We start from the raw sequence: 19,065 nt of genomic DNA on the forward strand, positions 1-19,065 counted from the left end.
TCGAAATACCCATACCTGAACTGCCCGCACTGCCGCCCAAACCTGAGTATTCCCCTCAAGATCTTGAATGGATTAGGAAACAAGTCCCGGGGGAAGTGTTTGGAGAGGGACATTGGGGTAGGGACCAGGAGGGTAGATTGATCTTGCCAGAAGCATTAGGACAGTACCTGCTTGCTAATCTGCATAAGTCCACCCATCTAGGTGGAAAAAAACTGCTCAGCCTTTTCCAGTCTGCGCAGTTGGTGTTTCCCCACCAGAATGAAGTGACTCGCCAGATCATGAAAGAATGCAGTAGCTGTGCAATGCTAAGACCAGCCCCAAGAGGGCTGCACCCAGCAGGTACCCGGGAAAGGGGGAGGGCTCCAGGGAGGAATTGGGAAATAGACTTCACCGAAATAAAACCAGGGAAGTATGGATACAGGTATTTGCTAGTTATGGTAGATACTTTTTCTGGGTGGGTGGAGGCCTTTCCAACCAAGCATGAGACTAGCCAGGTAGTAGCAAAAAGATTAATTGAAGAAATCATCCCCAGATATGGGGTCCCTGAAGCAATAGGTTCCGATAACGGCCCGGCTTTCATTAGCAAAGTCCTGCAAGGACTAGCCCTAGCTTTGGGAGTAGATTGGAAGTTACATTGTGCTTATAACCCACAAAGCTCTGGGCAGGTAGAGAGAATGAATCGGACCTTGAAAGAGACCCTTTCTAAATTGGTATTGGAGACTGGTGGGGACTAGGTGACTCTCCTTCCCTTAGCCATCTTCCGCGCTCGGAACTCCCCCTATGTACATGGTTTAACTCCATTTGAGATAATGTATGGGGCCCCTCCACCTATAACTCGACGAGTGCAGCTTCCCGATGCAGAGGACCCGGCCCCTGACTATCTGAATGTGTTGCAAGTTCTTGCTAAAGTGCAGCAAGAAATCTGGCCCCTGATCAGAGCATATTATGAGGGCGGGAAAATTCCGAGCCCGGAACATGGCATAGTCCCAGGGGATATAGTATGGGTCAAAAGACATCAAGTGAAGACTCTCGAGCCCAGGTGGAAAGGACCTTATGTTGTATTGTTTACCACCCCCACTGCTCTCAAGGTTGATGGTATCGCTCCCTGGGTACACCACACCCACGTTCGAAAAGTCCTGCCTCATAAAGACCCAGGGGCCTGTAAGGAAAAGTGGAAGGTGCAGCAGCATCCTGCCAATCCCCTAAAACTACACTTAAGCCGAAGATGAAAGAGATCCTGCTAATAAGCTCCTTAGTATGGATCTTCACGAGAGCCACATCTGTGGGGATCAGAGGCACCAACCCCCATCAACCAAGGAACCTGACCTGGATGCTGATTGATAGTGACAATGGGGAAGTCATCAACTCCACACAACACAGTGCGCCAATCGGAACCTGGTGGCCTGACCTGTATTTCTGCTTTCGACAGATCAACCCCGTTTACCGATCCATCCCTCCAAATTTGGCTCGCTCCCATGGGTTTTATGCTTGCCCAGGAACAGGTAAAGGAAGGCACTGTGGGGGGGGGGCATGACTTCTTTTGTGCCAGCTGGGACTGTGTAACCTCGAACGATGGGGATTAGAGATAGACAGTTACAAAAATCGATTCTGTCAAATTTACTTATGTCAACAAAGGCATCCCTCGTCACCAGCCTATGACCCTTTACAAAACCAAGGCTTGTGACAAGACGGACCAGGATTGGGTAAGAGTTCAATTCACCGAGACAGGCAAAAACACTGAGGTATCGCGCTGGATAAATGGACTAGCGTGGGGAATAGTGTATTATAAATATGGGGGGCATGCTGGCTCGACCCTCATCATTAAATTAACCGTGTCAACTCCCACCGCTGCCGTAAGTCCCAACTCAGTTATAAATCCCCAGAAACCTTCAATCCAGGACAAAGGCCTGAGCAAAAAGGATGAGAAAATGCCAACCAGAACGCTTGCTCCAGAGCCCACGGGAGGACCGAGTCCATCGACCTCTGGGTTATGGGCCCAGCACACCCCCTCCGGGTTAGATAATCCCATGTGAGAAATGGTGCAGGCAGTTGTAGAGACTCTTAACCACACCACTTCCTCCCTCACCGATCCCTGTTGGCTATGCTACCCAAGTTCACCCCCCTTCTATGAGGCAATTGAAATAAATGGCTCCTACACTATCAACAACTCCCATCCCACTTACTGGGACGGGAGACCGTGGGGACTTACAATCGCTCAAGTCTCAGTCGTTGGTACATGTGTAGGCACAGTCCCGACGACCCAGAGCCAGTTATGCTCCTCCTATAATAACACTACGTGGGAGCAGGGAAAGTGGATTATACCCTCCTCGGGCTGGTGGCTCTGCTCAAAGACAGGCCTCACTCCGGCCCTATCCACCTCTGTGTTCAATGCTAACAGTGAGTTTTGTGTGCTGGTGGCCCTTCTACCTCGCCTAATGTATCATTCTCATGAATCTCTCCTTTCTTATTGGGAAGAAAGGCTGAACCCCCACCGGAGCAAGAGGGAGGTTGTTACCGCCCTGACCATTGGAACCCTCTTCACCCTAGAAATGGCAGGGGCAAGCACGGGGGTTGCAGCCCTTGTAACTCGAGAAAAGGGGCTCACAGCCCTGAGGCTGGCAATCGACAGAGACCTAGAACAACTCCGACAGACAATATCAGACCTAGAGCAATCCCTCACCTCCTTGTCCGAGGTGGTCCTACAGAACCGAAGAGGCCTGGACCTCTTGTTCTTAAAGGAAGGTGGGTTATGCGCAGCCTTAAGAGAAGAGTGCTGTTTCTATGTAGACAAAACAGGTGCAGTCAGAGATTCCTTGGCCAAACTGAAAAAAGATTTAGAGAAGAGGCGTAAAGAATATGAAAGTAGCGAAGGCTGGTTTGAGTCTTAGTTCAAATACAAGCCTTGGTTTGCTACCCTTCTCTCGGCCGTTGCGGGGCCGCTCGTTATCCTGCTGTTGCTGTTTACGATTGGCCCGTGCATAATTAACAGGCTTGTTAAGTTTGTGCAGGAAAGAATTGACACTGTCCAACTCTTAGTCCTTCGTCAAAGGTATCAGGACCCAGATGCCGCTGTGGAAGATTCCACAGTCTAATCAAGAAAAGGGGGGAAATGTAAAGGAGTGCAGAGAGCATTAAGAGTCAGGAAAAAGAACTAATAAAACTTAGCTAAACCTTAACAGCAGACCATTCCGGAATAGTAAGAGATTCAATGTCTAAACTTAGAGAGAGACCAGATCAAAGGAAGAGAGAGCGAGAGGCCTGCCAAGGGCTATTTGAATCCTAGTTTACTAAATCCCCATGGTTTACAACCCTGATATCCACCCTGGCAGGGCCCTTGCTTATTTTCATACTGCTTCTCACTTTAGGTCTCTGTATCTTAAACCGGCTAATAGCCTTTGTTAGGGAAAGAGTGAGTGCTGTTCAGGTGCTAATGCTGAGACCGCAGTCTCATTCACTCACACAGCAGGAAGAAACAAACATTCCATGATTGGAATGGTCAAAGGAAAGTGGGGAAATGTAGAATCTAAGCATTAGTAAGATTAGTAAATTAACATAAGCATAGCCATCTTAGAAACCTAGAAACCATTTTCTGAGAGTGTGACTCAGAGGAAAAAAAAACAAAAAAACAAACAAAAAAAACAAACCCTGGGCCTGGGTAAGGCCTTGAAAAACAAGTTAATCATGAGCACCGGGTGGTGGGCAGCTGTGACCCTTGGTCAGCTAACCTTGGTCAGTAAATCTTACATACCAAGCTTATCGTGCAGAACCTCCCTAACCATTGAAGAGTAGTCTTACCCTGCCCTTGCTTAACCCCAGGATATATGTCTTGCAAGAATAATGTATAGTTATAGAAAATTGCTATGAGTTAAGTGCTTTGAAATTGCTATATAAACCCTTAGCTCAGAGTGCTCGGGGTCCTTGTTGAGACCCGCTGCGTCGGGGCTGACTTAGACCCCAACTAGTTGGCTGAATAAAGACTTTGCTTGAATTTACATCTCTATGCCTGTGTAGTTTGTTCTCTGGGGAAGCCTCAGAAGCCTGCACCCTAACAATACTAAAAATACTAAAGGTAGTCAATGCTAAAATTGCACATACCAAAAATAATCTGACAATTCAAAAGTGAATAAAGTATACATAAATCTCTTTTCCAGCCATGATTTCCAATTCTTCTCTCCTTGACAAGGACAACCCTGTTACCAGAATGCATACCAGAAATATTCTATATCCAGATAAGTATCTAAGTTTGTGTGTGTATGCACACCCAGACATTCGTAAAGCTGCTTAATTATATGTGGATTCACGTAAAAGGTCATATAGTACATTTGATTTTCAACCTCTAGTGAATACAATTTTCATTTTTGTTAGTCTTCAAATTTCCAAATGTAACCTTAATTCCATTAATCTGAAAAACAAACTATGTTACTTAATTTTTTTCAAAGCACACCTCATTCATTGATTCATTCATTTGTTCAACTCTATACAACTCTCTATTGCCTAGTTTGCAATGTGCTAGGTTTGGTAAGAGAAGGCAAACACTGGCACAGAGGAGAGGAGAGGGAAGGCAGAGGAGGTGAAAGTCTTCATGTCAGGCAGAAAGAGACATGAGCAGCATGGAGAGAGAGCAAAGCCCGTAAAGTCCACTAAAAGGGACTCAAAGAGTTAACCAGATGAAACGAGAGAGCCAGAAAGGACTCACAGAGTTAATTAATTAGTTGAAGTTCCAAAGAGCAGGGAAATGGGACAAGGGTTATGCCATTGTAAAATCTACTTAGCCCAGTTTTTATTCTTTAATTTAATCTATATGCTGCTCTTCCTCTTCTTCCAGCCCCTTAGTCAATTAAGTAACTTTGTACCAAGTCCAGGAGATAGGCCTCCAAAGTGTAAATAAGCCTTTATGGATAAAGAATGCTGAGATCTGGATGAAAAAGGTCACCTAAATAACCCTATTCTTGAGATAAAACTTCAAAGGAATTATGAATCACCTGTATATGTCATGCCTTATGCTGACCCTTACTCAAAAGGCCCTATAAAACTCCAACCCCTAAACCCTTAAGTGTGCCTCCTCTCTGGGATTGCTCTTTCTTCAAGTGTGTCACTCCTTCTGTTCTACTCCAGATAAGTAGGCAGGGGCTACTGAGCTCTGATTTGGACTTGCAATTTCCTGTCACCTGGGTGACCTGGACAGGCCTACAGCTATATGATCATATTCTTTAATAGCCTGCCTGAAAATCTCCTTTCTTTGCCTTTGGGAAGTTTCCAGAAAGTAATCTCACTCCATCCAGTGCTCTGCAGTTCCCCCAAATCCTGGGGTGGTAGGGACTTAGTTCCTTTGTAGTGCAGATTCAAGTGGACACTGGATGCTAGTTGATCCTTGCTTTAGGAGTTGGCAAGGGACATGCCCTATGCTGAGCAGGAATTCAATGAGCTTCCCTTTCCTCCTTCCTCTCTGCTGCCTTCAAGGCAGCTGCCATCCCCAGCTATTCTCTCCTTAAGGAATTCCTTCCCTACCTTTCACTCTGACTTCCCTGCATCTCTGAACTGAATTTCTTCCCAACATTTGGGCTAGACTCATTACATACGGCAGCTGTCACAGGTTCCACCCACTAATAGGTGTTCAGAATGCTCTGCTCCAAACCCTCTTGGAACTGCCCAAGAGAACTTTCTCTTTAGAAATTCTGTCCTAGTGTTATGGATACATTTTTTTGCTATTGTTAGACATTCATATTTTAAGATTTTGGAATTCTCAGATACCTTACCTTCTATCTTTGTGATGCAATTTCCATCTAATGTGAGCTCTTCCAAGTTCACACAGGATTCTAAGCCTTCCATTTTAGTGAGATTATTGTTGCTGAATGATGCCCATTTCAAATTTTCCAATTTCTCTAAGTTTGTGATTTCAAAGAGATGCTGCCCATCTAAATTCAAGGCAGTTATCTGTAGAATAATTCACATTTTATGTTACTTTTGAATCTCATCAATAAATTCAATGTTATAAAAAGGCTAATGAAATGATCCAAATGTGGTAATATCAAAGGAATTCCTTCAGAAACTAAAGATATTATGAAGCTCTTAGTTTACAAAAGAGTAAAATTTCAGAAGACTAACTCTAACAGGGACTTATACGACATTTTGGACATTGTGCTGTCAGTCAGATTTCCACTGCAGTGAAGGGCTCACCCCAGCTGCTGGGAGTGCTGTCTGCAGAAAGCAGTCAGCTGCCAGCCCCCGCAGGGACAGCCTCAGCTGCAGAGAGCTGCCTTGCCAAGGTCACACTCCTTCCCAGGTTGGCTCACATCCAAGGATGGAGGGATATAAAGGCCTGGCCATCTCAGTCCAACTTAGGACAAATATAAAGGGCCATTCTAATTCTAGAACTCCCCGTGCGGTCAGCCAAGGCTGTCACTGGGCTTGCAGCACAGCTAAATATCTGTATACATCCTGTAATAAAAATAATGCCACTAATATCTTCCATTTTTAAGAGTCATCTTCTTTTAACCTAGCTTCTATTTTTGGTAAGAGGCAGAAGGGTGCTTTATGTAGTGAGAAGCTGCTGGTACTCCATAACCTTTCCCCTTATTCTTGGCTGAATTCTGACCAGTTCCTCTATTTCCTTGCCAGGATTCTTGATCCCTTTTACCTTGGCACCCAAACATTTGGCTTGATCTCTGGCTCTGAACTTTGCTTGCTTGTTTATTTGGAAATATTATCAGAATCTACCTTTTGGTTTTACAATCTACCTTTATCCTAAATCTCCCAATTCTATGGTGACCACTGTTGATGCCTAGTTCCCATGACATTACTCACAACTTCACCTATTTAATTTTAATTTGGCTCTTGCAATTTTCTGCCTTTTACCTGTGTCCTCCTCATGATACACAGACCAAAGCTGATGAAATATCAATTGAAATAAAGTTTTTACACAATTAGCCTTTACCTTCAAGTACCAGTTTCCGCTCAGTTGTGAATGTGGTCCTAACTTTGAAGTCTGTGTCAGAATTTTGGCAGAAGGCCATATACTAAGTATCCGTGGCTTCTCCTCTTTTATACTAGAATGCCGTAAGAGAGATAACTAATAAAATTAAAAAAACATGATAAAGGACATGGCATATAGAGATTCATTTTATATATAATTATAAGTATTATTTCCTAGATGAGTGTCCCAATCAATAATTTTAAAAAAATACATTTGCCTTAAAACTGTTTTCAATATCTACTTTAAATTACATATTTCATTCCTTTTTGTTTTAGCAGATATTTAGCCATTACAAAATAATATTTATAAAACTGTGAAAAGATTCCTGTAATACAAAACCCCATATAATCCATCCATGAAACCAGCCTAAGAGCTAGAATATTCCTACTATCCTGGAAACTCCATGTGTGACCTGTTCAAATCCTTTTCCTCTCCTTCCTCTCAGAAGTCATCACACATCTCAAGTGAATCAGTCCAGACCCTACAAAGCAATCAATCTTAAATTCTGTATCTACCATTCACATGCTTTCTTTATAGACCTATGTTTGTGTCCATAAGAAACACATCATTTAGTCTTGCACATATTTGAACTTCATGAAAATTGGATAATACATATGTATTCTTCTATGACTTGGTTTGCTCATTATATTTGTGAGATTCATCTGTGCTGCAGAATGCAGCTGTAGTTGATTCATGTCATTGCTCTACAGTATTTCCTTATCGATTCTTCCATCAATAAACACTGGGGCCGATTTCAGTTTTTTGCTATTATAAACACTGTTACCATGACTATTCTTGTGCGTGATCTTCAGTGTACACATTCAAGAGTTTATTTAGAGTATATAGAACTTGCTAGGTTGTAGGGTATGTATATAGCTTTACTGGATAATGCCAAATTGTTTTCCAAAGTGGTCGTACCAGTTGTAAACTTTACTTCAAATTTTTGCTAAAACTTGATATTGTCAGGCTTTAAAACTTTTGCAGGTTGGTGGCTGTAAATTGGTAGATCACTGCACTTTTAATGTTCATTTTCTAGAATCCTAATGTGGTGGAGCATCTTTTCCTAAGTTATCTGGCTGTTCTGACTTCCTCTCCAATGAGGTGCCTTTTAAAAAATCTTTTGTTAATTTTTGTTTGATTGGTTGATATCTTTTTCCAGACATATTCTGGATCTATAAAGAACATCTTTTGTCAGTTAGATGTGTTATAAATTTCCTGGTATGACCTTTGAGGAACAGATGTGTTAATTTTAACAGACAAATTCAATCTTTTATTGTTTATGTTGTTTCTTATGAAATAAATTCTTCCCTAATTCAAGGTCATAATAATGTATCTCTGATATATTCCTCAGACATTTTGGGTTTTGCCATTGACAGTGATGTCCTTAATGCTCTTGTCCCAGTGCCTTTTATTGACTAGCCTTTCTGATCTGCATAGGCAGCTCTATTATTTATCAAGTTTCCATGTATGTGTGGGTTTATGTTGGTCTTTATATTCGGTCCTATTGGCCTATCTGTATAACTTTGAGCCAATTCCACAAGATCTTAGAGGATTTTGGTAAGTTTTGATTTCTGGTAGGGAAAATCCCCAACTCTTCTTCAGGAGTTAATTATATGAAGTTTCTTTTCTTCATTTTGTAAAGATCCAAAATTAAACATTACATTATTTAAGGAATTATATTCAAATACCTTACAAAATGTAAATAACCAGACAACTAGAGTGGAGATATTTAGGATGCTGAAGCAAATTTGGCCAAAGTATAGATTCTTAATCTGGATAATGTAGGTATTTCGTCTCCCCTAAGCTAACAGGTTTTGTTTTTTTCAGCCAGACATATATAATATTAATACTAGGTAAATAATTAACTAAATGCTTTCTTAAGGTCTCTAAGCTTATCTTATCCACAGAAAGTTGCTTATTTTCACATCATCTCTAGAAAGGACCCTGCTGAATTCAGATTGACTAGAGAAAAAACAGTTAGTTACCCACGAGGTATTTTTGGGGTAGTATAAAGGGATGAGAATCCATATAACCAGTTGGTATTTAAATGGGATACATTTAAACAGAAAAAAATACAAGTGATGTGATGGTTTTATATTGATTTTTTTATTAGCATGTTATGAGAGAATATAAAATCTTAATAACAAAAAAGAGTATGGGAAATAATACTTGTATATTCTAAATAGCAAAGGAAATATTAAGGAGTAAAATCCAACCTGAGAAATCTTTGTTCTAGCAATAAATTTCATAGCTGCTGTTGCTTCTTCTTCAGAAATGAGGAGGCCATCTAAATGAGTAAGAGTCTTTAATCTGCCAATAACACTCAGCCTTAATGTGGCTGGCTTGGGAAAAATAACCAAAAGTTAATTTTTACAAAACATTACTTACATTATAACAAGGAAAGGAGTGCCTCTTCCCTCCCTCCCCTACAACCCCAAATTATACAGCTCCCACTTTATAATATATATCTAAACATAGAGGCTTTACTTAATTTTTTACTTTTTTAAGTATCATTGATATACAGTCTTATGAAACTTTCACATGAACAACATTGTGGTTTCAACATTCACCCATACTCACCCCCTTATTGCAGTCACTATCAGTGTAGTAAGATGCTATAGAGTCATTACTTTTGAATTAATTTTTAAAATAATAGTTGAAACTAAACTATATTTCAGAATTAATCTGCTGTTTTGTTTGCAAATGGATGGGTCTACTCTTTTGAAGGGGGCAAGGGGATTCCATAAGCTGTTGAAAAGTGACTGGTGAAAAGCACTGAAGAATAGCTGCAGGGCCTCCCGTTTATCTAGATCAACGATTATCTAGTCAGCACCATATGTGATTCATTATGAATCTTGAGCCCTTGGCATCTAATTTGGCAATAGGGAGAGAGCTGTACTGTGATCATTCAGGAAGTCTGCTTTGGCAAAGAAAAATATCCTTCAATTTTACCGAGCAAAAAGAAATACAACATAAACATAGTAATATGGCCAATTTAACAGAGCCAATCATGCTTTAGTCCCTTTTTAAAATGTCAACACAGTATTGTATACATGTTAGAAAAGCAAGGAAGGAAGGATTCTTGGAATTATAAACTTGGGGCTTACTTTAAATGTTTGGAGATACCCTTAAATATATCATTAAATACTGAAATTTCATAGCATGAATCTATATTTTTTGTGGTGAGAAAAAACAGTGTTCAATCAAATTTTCATTTGTAACAGAACATAAGACTTTATAGTTTAGATTTATTGGGGAGGAGGTGACAAATTTACTTCCCCCTTGATAGTATGTTTCTCTCATTGTATTCTATTATTGTTGGTCCCTATGCCTCATTAAAATAGGGTCCTAGCACATGTAAAATAGGGTCCTGAGCTATGTAAACTCTCCAAAGGTTTGCAAAGGGCAATGACATCTAACAGTCTTAAAACTGTTATACTCTCAAATTATGAGAGGTTACCAAAAAAAAGGCTGAAATGAAATTATAGCCTTTTCTTAAGTAACATTTGATCCACTTGATCACTATACTAAATTCAACTTATGAAATACTTAAAGGAATTCTAGTAAAACGAAACACAGATAGTTTGCCTATTTCTGATATTACTGAAGAGTAGTGAGGAAATAGCTTTGAAGTAGAAATGACTGCTTTTTTTATAAACATGTCTGTTGCATACCTTTTGCCATGGATTATGTCGAATATCAAGAGTGAGAAGACTTGTGATGTGTTTGCATAACACATTTATTTCATCACCAGAATTTTTCAGTTGATTCCAGCTCAAGTCTAAGTGCTTCAGTTTCATCAGACCTCTAAATCCCTCAAGGGTTATCACATGGTTATGGCTTGCATCCAAATATTCAAGGTTGTCCTGCAACACATGCAAATAGAACTGATACTAAAAGGATCATTGTTTGTATTTACAGAGTTTTTCTCTCTATGATTCTCTAAGTACTTTGCATGCTTTTTGGTAATCATCACAGAAAACCTAAACAGTATTTACATTGCAGTAATGGTGTCAACATATGCATTCTCCTGGAGTTTTATCTCAGTCATTCCCTCTTAATTCTACTTTACCCTCATAACAGAGTGGCAGTGTTAGTTTTCAAAGAAGAGAAGGCAAAGAGAAACTGGCAAGATAATTTGTTCCCAACAAACAAGGGGTTACCATTTCTTAATATCTAGGCTTTTGGTTTATATAATTAAACCCATAGCCTAGTTTAAAAAGGTTCATCCTTAGAGGTAGATATTAAATCTACTATTCTCTAATTTTTTTTAAGTACATGATTTTTTTTTTGAGAGGGCATCTCTCATATTTATTGATCAAATGGTTGTTAACAACAATAAAATTCTGTATAGGGGGGTCAATGCTCAATGCACAATCATTAATCCATCTCAAGCCTAATTCTCATCAGTCTCCAATCTTCTGAAGCATAACAAACAAGTTCTTACATGGTGAATGAATTCTTACACAGTGAATAAATTCTTACATGGTGAACAGTACAAGGGCATTCATCACAGAAACTTTCGGTTTTGATCACGCATTATGAACTATAAACAATCAGGTCAAATATGAATATTCATTTGATTTTTATAATTGATTTATATGTGGATCCCACATTTCTCCCTTTATTATTATTATTATTTTTATTTTTAATAAAATGCTGAAGTGGTAGGTAGATGCAAGATAAAGGTAGAAAACATAGTTTAGTGCTGTAAGAGGGCAAATGTAGATGATCAGGTGTGTGCCTATGGACTAAGTATTAATCCAAGCTAGACAAGGGCAGCAAAACATCCACGGATGCAGAAGTTTTCTCTCAAAACAGGGGGGGGGTGAGGTTCTGAGCCTCACCTCTGTTGATCGCCAATTTCTCACCTGATGGCCCCCCTGCGACTGTGCCTGTCTTAGGTTGTTCCTCCCTTGAGGAATCTTACCCGTCTCTGGCTAACCAGTCATCTTCCGGGGCCATACAGGGAAATGTAAAGTTGGTAAGTGAAAGAGAAGCCATATTGTTTGAAAAGGTTAGCTTTTTACTTCTTTGCAGATTTATGCCCTGTGGCTTCTATGCCTAGCACTTGTCTCGGGGTATCTTTACCACCTGGAGGAATTATGATACTCGGTAAATTCGATATGAGGCACGAATTCTATTTAAGGGTTGTAATTAGGAAGGAAGAAGAAAAGCTATAGAAGTAGCATATGGAAGAAAACATGGGAGGATTGATTATTTCTTTGACATATCTTCTTGTATAGTACCTTAAGTATGTATAGGTTTTAAACTACTAACTTGCGCACACATATTAACATAATAGGAATACGGTGACATAAACAAAGCAAATCTATAATTACCATCCATCTCCAGTGAAGCCAAGAAAACCATTTAGGCACTCTAGGCATTTGTGAAAATTTGTCTATGATATGATGGATATTGTCCAACTGTACTTGAACAGTCTGAGAGAAATCAGACAAATTAAAGCAACCCATTTCTGGGATCTGTTCACATCCCATACGTTCTTTTAACCATAGATAGTCTATAGTCGAAAGATTTTGGAGCGCTACAACTTGCACCCCTCCCAATTCCTGGTTGAGCTCCAACAGTACAGATCTGGTCAAATTCGTTGTCTCACTGTATGCACATGCCAGCCTAGACATCTCCCTCCTCATTCCAATGGCAAGTCCAGGACATGGTGGGGTGGACGCAGCCACAACCGCAGCATCGCTCAGATCCCTGTGGAGGCTTTTTGATGATCATCCCCCGGCACAAGTCCTCCAGAGAGTGCTGATGCCGGAAGCTCCTCCTCATATTGTATCTTAGTTCATTTTCTGGGTAGCCAAGCTAGGCCTTGATCTTTTGCATAGAAACAAACAGACCCTTTGCCCACACTTTGACATGCCCTCTATATCACTGTGTAGAACTCATTGGAGGTCAGCACACAGGAACTGCTTTTTTTAAAATTTTTTATTAAGAGAAAGGAATATTATCAGAAAAGAGTACCTCCATAGCTGATCATCTGACACCCTTTAAGTGATCAACATTAAGAATATTTACCAATAGTTTTGATCTTGAATTTACCAATAGTTTTATCCTATCAAGGAATAATCCCCCTTTTCTTTCTTTCTTTCTTTTTTTATTATTATTATTTTTTAAATCTTTAATCTACACTTACATGAAGAATACTATGTTTACTATGCTCTCCCCTATATCAGGTCCCCCCTAAAAACCACATTAAGGTTACTGTCCATCAGCTTAGCAAAGTGTTGTAGAATCACTACTTGTCCTCTCTGTGTTGTGCAGCCCACCCTCCTCTTTCTCCCTCCCCGCCATGCATGCTAATCTTAATACCCTCCTTCTTCTTCCCCCCCCTTATCCCTCCCTGCCCACCCATCCTCCCCAGTTCCTTTCCCTTTGGTACCTGTTAGTCCATTTTTGGGTTCTGTACTTCCGCTGCTGTTTTCTTCCTTCAGTTTTTCCTTTGTTCCTATACTCCATAGATGAGTGAAATCATTTGGTATTTCTCTTTCTCCGCTTGGCTTATTTCACTGAGCATAATACTCTCCAGCTCCATCCATGTTGCTGCAAATGGTTGGATTTTTCCACTTCTTATGGCTGAGTAGTATTCCATTGTGTATATGTACCACATCTTCTTTATCCATTCATCTACCGATGGACATGTAGGTTTTTTCCAATTCTTGGCTATTGTAAATAGTGCTGCGATAAACATAGGGGTGCATCTGTCTTTCTCAAACTTGATTGCTGCGTTCTTAGGGTAAATTCCTAGGAGTGGAATTCCTGGGTCAAATGGTAGGTCTGTTTTGAGCATTTTGATGAACCTCCAAACTGCTTTCCACAATGGTTGAACTAATTTACATTCCCACCAGCAGTGTAGGAGGGTTCCCCTTTCTCCACAGCCTCGCCAACATTTGTTGTTGTTTGTCTTTTGGATGGCAGCTATCCTTACTGGTGTGAGGTGATACCTCATTGTAGTTTTAATTTGCATTTCTCTGATAATTAGCGATGTGGAGCATCTTTTCATGTGTCTGTTGGCCATCTGTATTTCTTATTTAGAGAACTGTCTGTTCAGTTCCTCTGCCCATTTTTTAATTGGATTATTTGTTTTTTGTTTGTTGAGGCATGTGAGCTCTTTATATATTCTGGACGTCAAGCCTTTATCGGATGTGTCATTTTCAAATATATTCTTCCATACTGTAGGGTTCCTTTTTGTTCTATTGATGGTGTCTTTCGCTGTACAGAAGCTTTTCAGCTTAATGTAGTCCCACTTGCTCATTTTTGCTGTTATTTTCCTTGCCCAGGGAGATATGTTCAAGAAGAGGTCACTCATGTTTATGTCTAAGAGGTTTTTGCCTATGTTTTTTTCCAAGAGTTTAATGGTTTTAAGTGCATGATTTTTAAAAATAATTTAAAAAAATCATTAAAGTAACATGTTCTTTGTTGGAAATTTGGAATATATAGTAAATTAAAAAAATAGAAAGCATGGATAGAATTCTATTGCACAGAAAGAACTGAAAACATTTTTTAATTATATGCACATGAAAACATTTTTTAATTATATGCACATAAATTTTTTCCAATATACAACAGAAGGTATTATATAGAATTTTCTATCCTTTTAACATGTCCACACATCATTACTCTTCAAATCATTTTTCATTATTGCATAATATTCTAATAAGTGAATCATTGGGATTGTATTACACATTTTATTTTGGACATTTATGTGGCTTCTAATTTTGGCTACTATGATCATGATATTTCAACTGAGATCCTCATATTTTTTACAGGAAAGGATTTTAGAAATGGGATTACTGGTTCTAAGGATTTCTGTATTATTAAGATTCTTAATAAATACTGTCAAACAGTTTTCAAGGAAGTTTGTGCCAATTATTTCATCTAACAGTAGAATAGGAGAATGCCCATTTCCTTATATATCCACCAATCCACCAACCTTATTTTAATTTACATTGTTCATTACCAGTGAAATTGAACATCTTTCCATCTGTGTTTATATTAGCCATTTTAAAATTTCTTTGCTTATTGTGTTTCTCATCTTTGGCTATTTATGTATTCAGATCTTTATCTTCCTTATTTGTAAGAAGTCTTTAAGACTTTAATTTATTCCATTTGTTGTAAGTAAAATTTTTCTTTTGAAGTATATACTAACTTAGACCCAGAACAAAGAAGAGATAAAGAGAACCTTAATAAGAAATTTTACATCATATTAAAAAAAATTACTATAGATTGAAAATAAACTTGATTTCTTTATAGCTTAATTCACTTGTTTGAATTCAGCATAGAATTAGTTACTGTTGTATAATGCGTGGTTCATATTGTGGAACTAGCACCATTTATAGTGGTTTAGGTTTTAAAAGTGGAATGTACAGATCATTAAGATCTAAAAAATTTTCTAGAAACCAAATAGTGTTACTGACTTTTTATTCTCATGAGTAAAAATAGTACTAAAAAAGCCCTATTTACTGCTTCTTGAACAAAAGGATATTTGACAGTAGGAAGTATTAAGTATATAATCTTAGAAAAGCCTTTCAAATGAAATCAGTTTAGCTTTATAAAATTTCACTGCATAGAAGATGGCGACGTGAGTAGGGTGGTGGAAATCTCCTCCCAAAATCATATATATTTTTAAAAATACAACAAATACAACTATTCCTAAAAGAGAGACCAGAGGATACAGTACAAAAGCCAGGCTACATCTACATCTGCGAGAACTGAGTGTCTCACGAAGGGGGTAAGATACAAAGCTGTGAACCAGTGGGACCCGAGCACTCCCCCCACCCCAGCTCACCAGCAGGAGGAAAGGAGTTGGGAGTGGGGAGGGAGTGGAAGCACAGGACTACTAAATAACCAGCCCTAGTAATCTGCGCTGGGAGCACAGACACACATTGCAGGGTGTGCTGGATATTAGAGAAACGGAAGGGTAGGGTGCAGGATGGAAACTGTGAGCAGGTCCCCACAGCCGGCTCCCCTGGGACAAAAGAAAAGCAGGTGCTTTTTAAAACTCTTAAAGGGACAAGGGTTCAACAGCTGAACAAAATCATCCTAGCACACTCAGCCCAGCAGGCTGGGAATCTTGAGAAATGTAGGGTCCCCTAATGCCCTGGGGGTTAAAGCAGCCCTCAAGCCCCTCACGGTGATAAGCAGCCTGCCATTCATTCCCCCTGGCCAGCGCTACAAGCAAACTGGCTGACATGAAGTCAGGAGGGAGATAACAAAGGAAACAATCGACAGAAGGGCTTAAGAGCAGACTGGATGAGGTGCAAGAGACTGTTAATGGAATAGAAATCAGGGAGCAGGAATACAGAGAAGTTGAGGCAGAGAGAGATAAAAGGATCCTAGGAATGAAAGAATATTAAGAGAACTGTGTGACCAATCCAAACAGAACAATATCCACATTATAGGGGTACGAGGAGAAGAAGAGAGAGAAAAGGGGATAGAAACTATCTTTGAGGAAATAATTGCTGAAAACTTCCCCAAGCTAGGGAAGGAAATATCTCAGACCATGGAAACCCACAGATCTCCAAACACAAGGGACCCAAGGTGTTCAACACCAAGACATATAATAATTAAAATAGCAAAGATCAAAGACAAGGACTGAGTATTATAGGCAGCCAGAGAGAGAAAAAAGATCACCTAGAAAGGAAAACCCATCAAGCTATCACCAGACTTCTCAACAGAAACCTTACAGGCCAAAAGAGAATGGCATGATATATTCAATGCAATGAAACAGAAGGGCCTTGAACCCAGAATACTGTACCAGCATGATTATCATTTAAATTTGATGGAGGGATTAAATAATTTCCTGACAGCAAAGAAAGCAGACCAACCAAATAATAACTAGAGGCAAAAAATAAAATCAACTATCCACAAAAACAGTCAAAGGAAACACAAAGGAGTGCAGAATAAAACACCTAACATATAAAGAATGGAGGAGAAAGAATAAAAAAGGAGAGAAATAAAGAATCATCAGACTGTAATTATAATAGCTTAATAAGAGAGTTAAGTTAGATGGTTAGATAGTAAAGAAGCTACCCTTGAACCTTTGGTAACTATGAATCCAAAGACTGCAATGGCAACAAGTACATTTCTATTGATAATCACCCTAAATGTAAATGGACTGAATGCACCAATCAAAAGACACAGAGTAAAAGAATGGATAAAAAAGGAAGATCCATCTATATGCTGCTTACATCACAATTATGGAAATTGGAAAAAGAAGAACAAATGAGGCCCAAAGTCAGCAGGAGGAGGGACATAATAAAGATCAGAAAAGAAATAAATAAAATTGAGAAGAATAAAACAATAGAAAAAAATCAATGAAATCAAGAACTGGTTCTTTGAGAAAATAAACAAAATAGATAAGCCCCTAGCCAGACTTATGAGAAAAAGAGAATCTACACCCATCAACAGAATCAGAAGTGAGAAAGGAAAAATCACGATGGAAACCACAGAAATACAAAGAATTATTAGAGAATACTACAAAAAACTATATGCTAACAAGCTGGAAAACCTAGAAGAAACGGACAACTTCCTAGAAAAATAAAAACTTCCAAGACTGACCAAGGAAGAAACAGAAACTCTAAACAGACCAATTACCAGCAAAGAAATTGAATTAGTAATAAAAAAACCACCCAAGAACAAAACCTCCGGGCCAGATGGATTCATTGCTGAATTTTACCAGACATATAGAGAAGACATAATGCCCATTCTCCTTAAAGTTTTCCAAAAAATAGAAGAGGAGGGAATATTTCCAGACTCATTCTATGAAGCCAGCATCACTCTAATGCCAAAACCAGGCAAAGACACCACAAAAAAAGAAAATTACAGACCAATATCCCTGATGAACATAGATGCAAAAATACTCAACAAAATATTAGCAAACCAAACTAAAAAATACATCAAGAGATCATACACTATGATCAAGTAGGATTTATTCCAGGGATGCAAGGATGGTACATTAGAAAATCCATCAACATCAAAGAGAAGGACAAAAACCACATGATCATCTCCATAGATGCTGAAAAAGAATTTGACAACATTCAAAACCCATTCATGATAAAAACTCTTAACAAAATGGGTATAGAGGGCAAGTACCTCAACATAATAAAGGCCATATATGACAAACCCACAGCCAACATCATACTGAACAGCGAGAAGCTGAAAGCTTTTCTTCTAAGATCGGGAACAAGACAAGGATGCCCACTCTCCCCGCTGTTATTCAACATAGTACTGGAGGTCCTAGCCATGGCAATCAGACAAAACAAAGAAATACAAGGAATCCAGATTGGTAAAGAAGAAGTCAAACTGTCACTATTTGCAGATAACATGATATTGTACATAAAAAACCCTAAAGACTCCACTCTGAAACTGTTAGAACTAATATCTGAATTCAGCAAAGTTGCAGGATACAAAATTAATACACAGAAATCTGTTGCTTTCCTATACACTAATGATGAGCTAGCAGAAAGAGAAATCAAGAAAACAATTCCATTCACAATTGCATCAAAAATAATAAAATACCTAGGAATAAACCTAATCAAGGAAGTGAAAAACCTATACCCTGAAAACTACAAGACACTCCTAAGAGAAATTAAAGAGGACACTAACAAATGGAAACTCATCCCATGCTCTTGCCTAGGAAGAATTAATATAATCAAAATGGCCATCTAAAGCAGTCTACAGATTCAATGCAATCCCAATCATAATATCAACAGCATTCTTCAACAAACTGGAACAAATAGTTATAAAATTCATGTGGAACCACAAAAGACCCTGAATAGCCAAAGCAATCCTGAGAAGGAAGAATAAAGCAGGGGGGGATCACGCTTCCCAACTTCAAGCTCTAATCAAAACAATTTGGTACTGGTAGAAGTACAGACCCACAGACCAGTGGAACAGAATAGAGAGTCCAGATATTAACCCAAACATATATGGCCAATTAATATACAATAAAGGAGCCATGGACATACAATGGGGAAATGACAGCCTCTTCAACAGCTGGTTTTGGCAAAACTGGACAGCTACATGTAAGAGAATGAAACTGGTTCATAGTCTAACCCCATACACAA

The 19,065-nt window shown here is 39.1% G+C and overlaps 1 protein-coding gene across 11 annotated transcripts in view; it reads right to left on the minus strand.

The window, feature by feature from the left end:
• Positions 1-19,065, minus strand: part of LRRC9 (leucine rich repeat containing 9) — a 143,087-nt gene that overhangs the window by 50,384 nt on the left and 73,638 nt on the right. For all 11 annotated transcript variants that reach the window (XM_073242302.1, XM_073242309.1, XM_073242308.1 and 8 more), the window contains 4 exons: positions 10,648-10,839; positions 9,190-9,315; positions 6,935-7,069; positions 5,757-5,934 (listed from right to left, as the gene is read on the minus strand). In XM_073242302.1, the coding sequence (XP_073098403.1) occupies positions 5,757-5,934; positions 6,935-7,069; positions 9,190-9,315; positions 10,648-10,839 (631 nt within the window). The remainder of the gene's footprint in view (positions 1-5,756; positions 5,935-6,934; positions 7,070-9,189; positions 9,316-10,647; positions 10,840-19,065) is intronic.

Source organism: Manis javanica, chromosome 8 (assembly GCF_040802235.1).
Source record: "Manis javanica isolate MJ-LG chromosome 8, MJ_LKY, whole genome shotgun sequence".
In the NCBI taxonomy this organism is placed as follows: domain Eukaryota; kingdom Metazoa; phylum Chordata; class Mammalia; order Pholidota; family Manidae; genus Manis; species Manis javanica.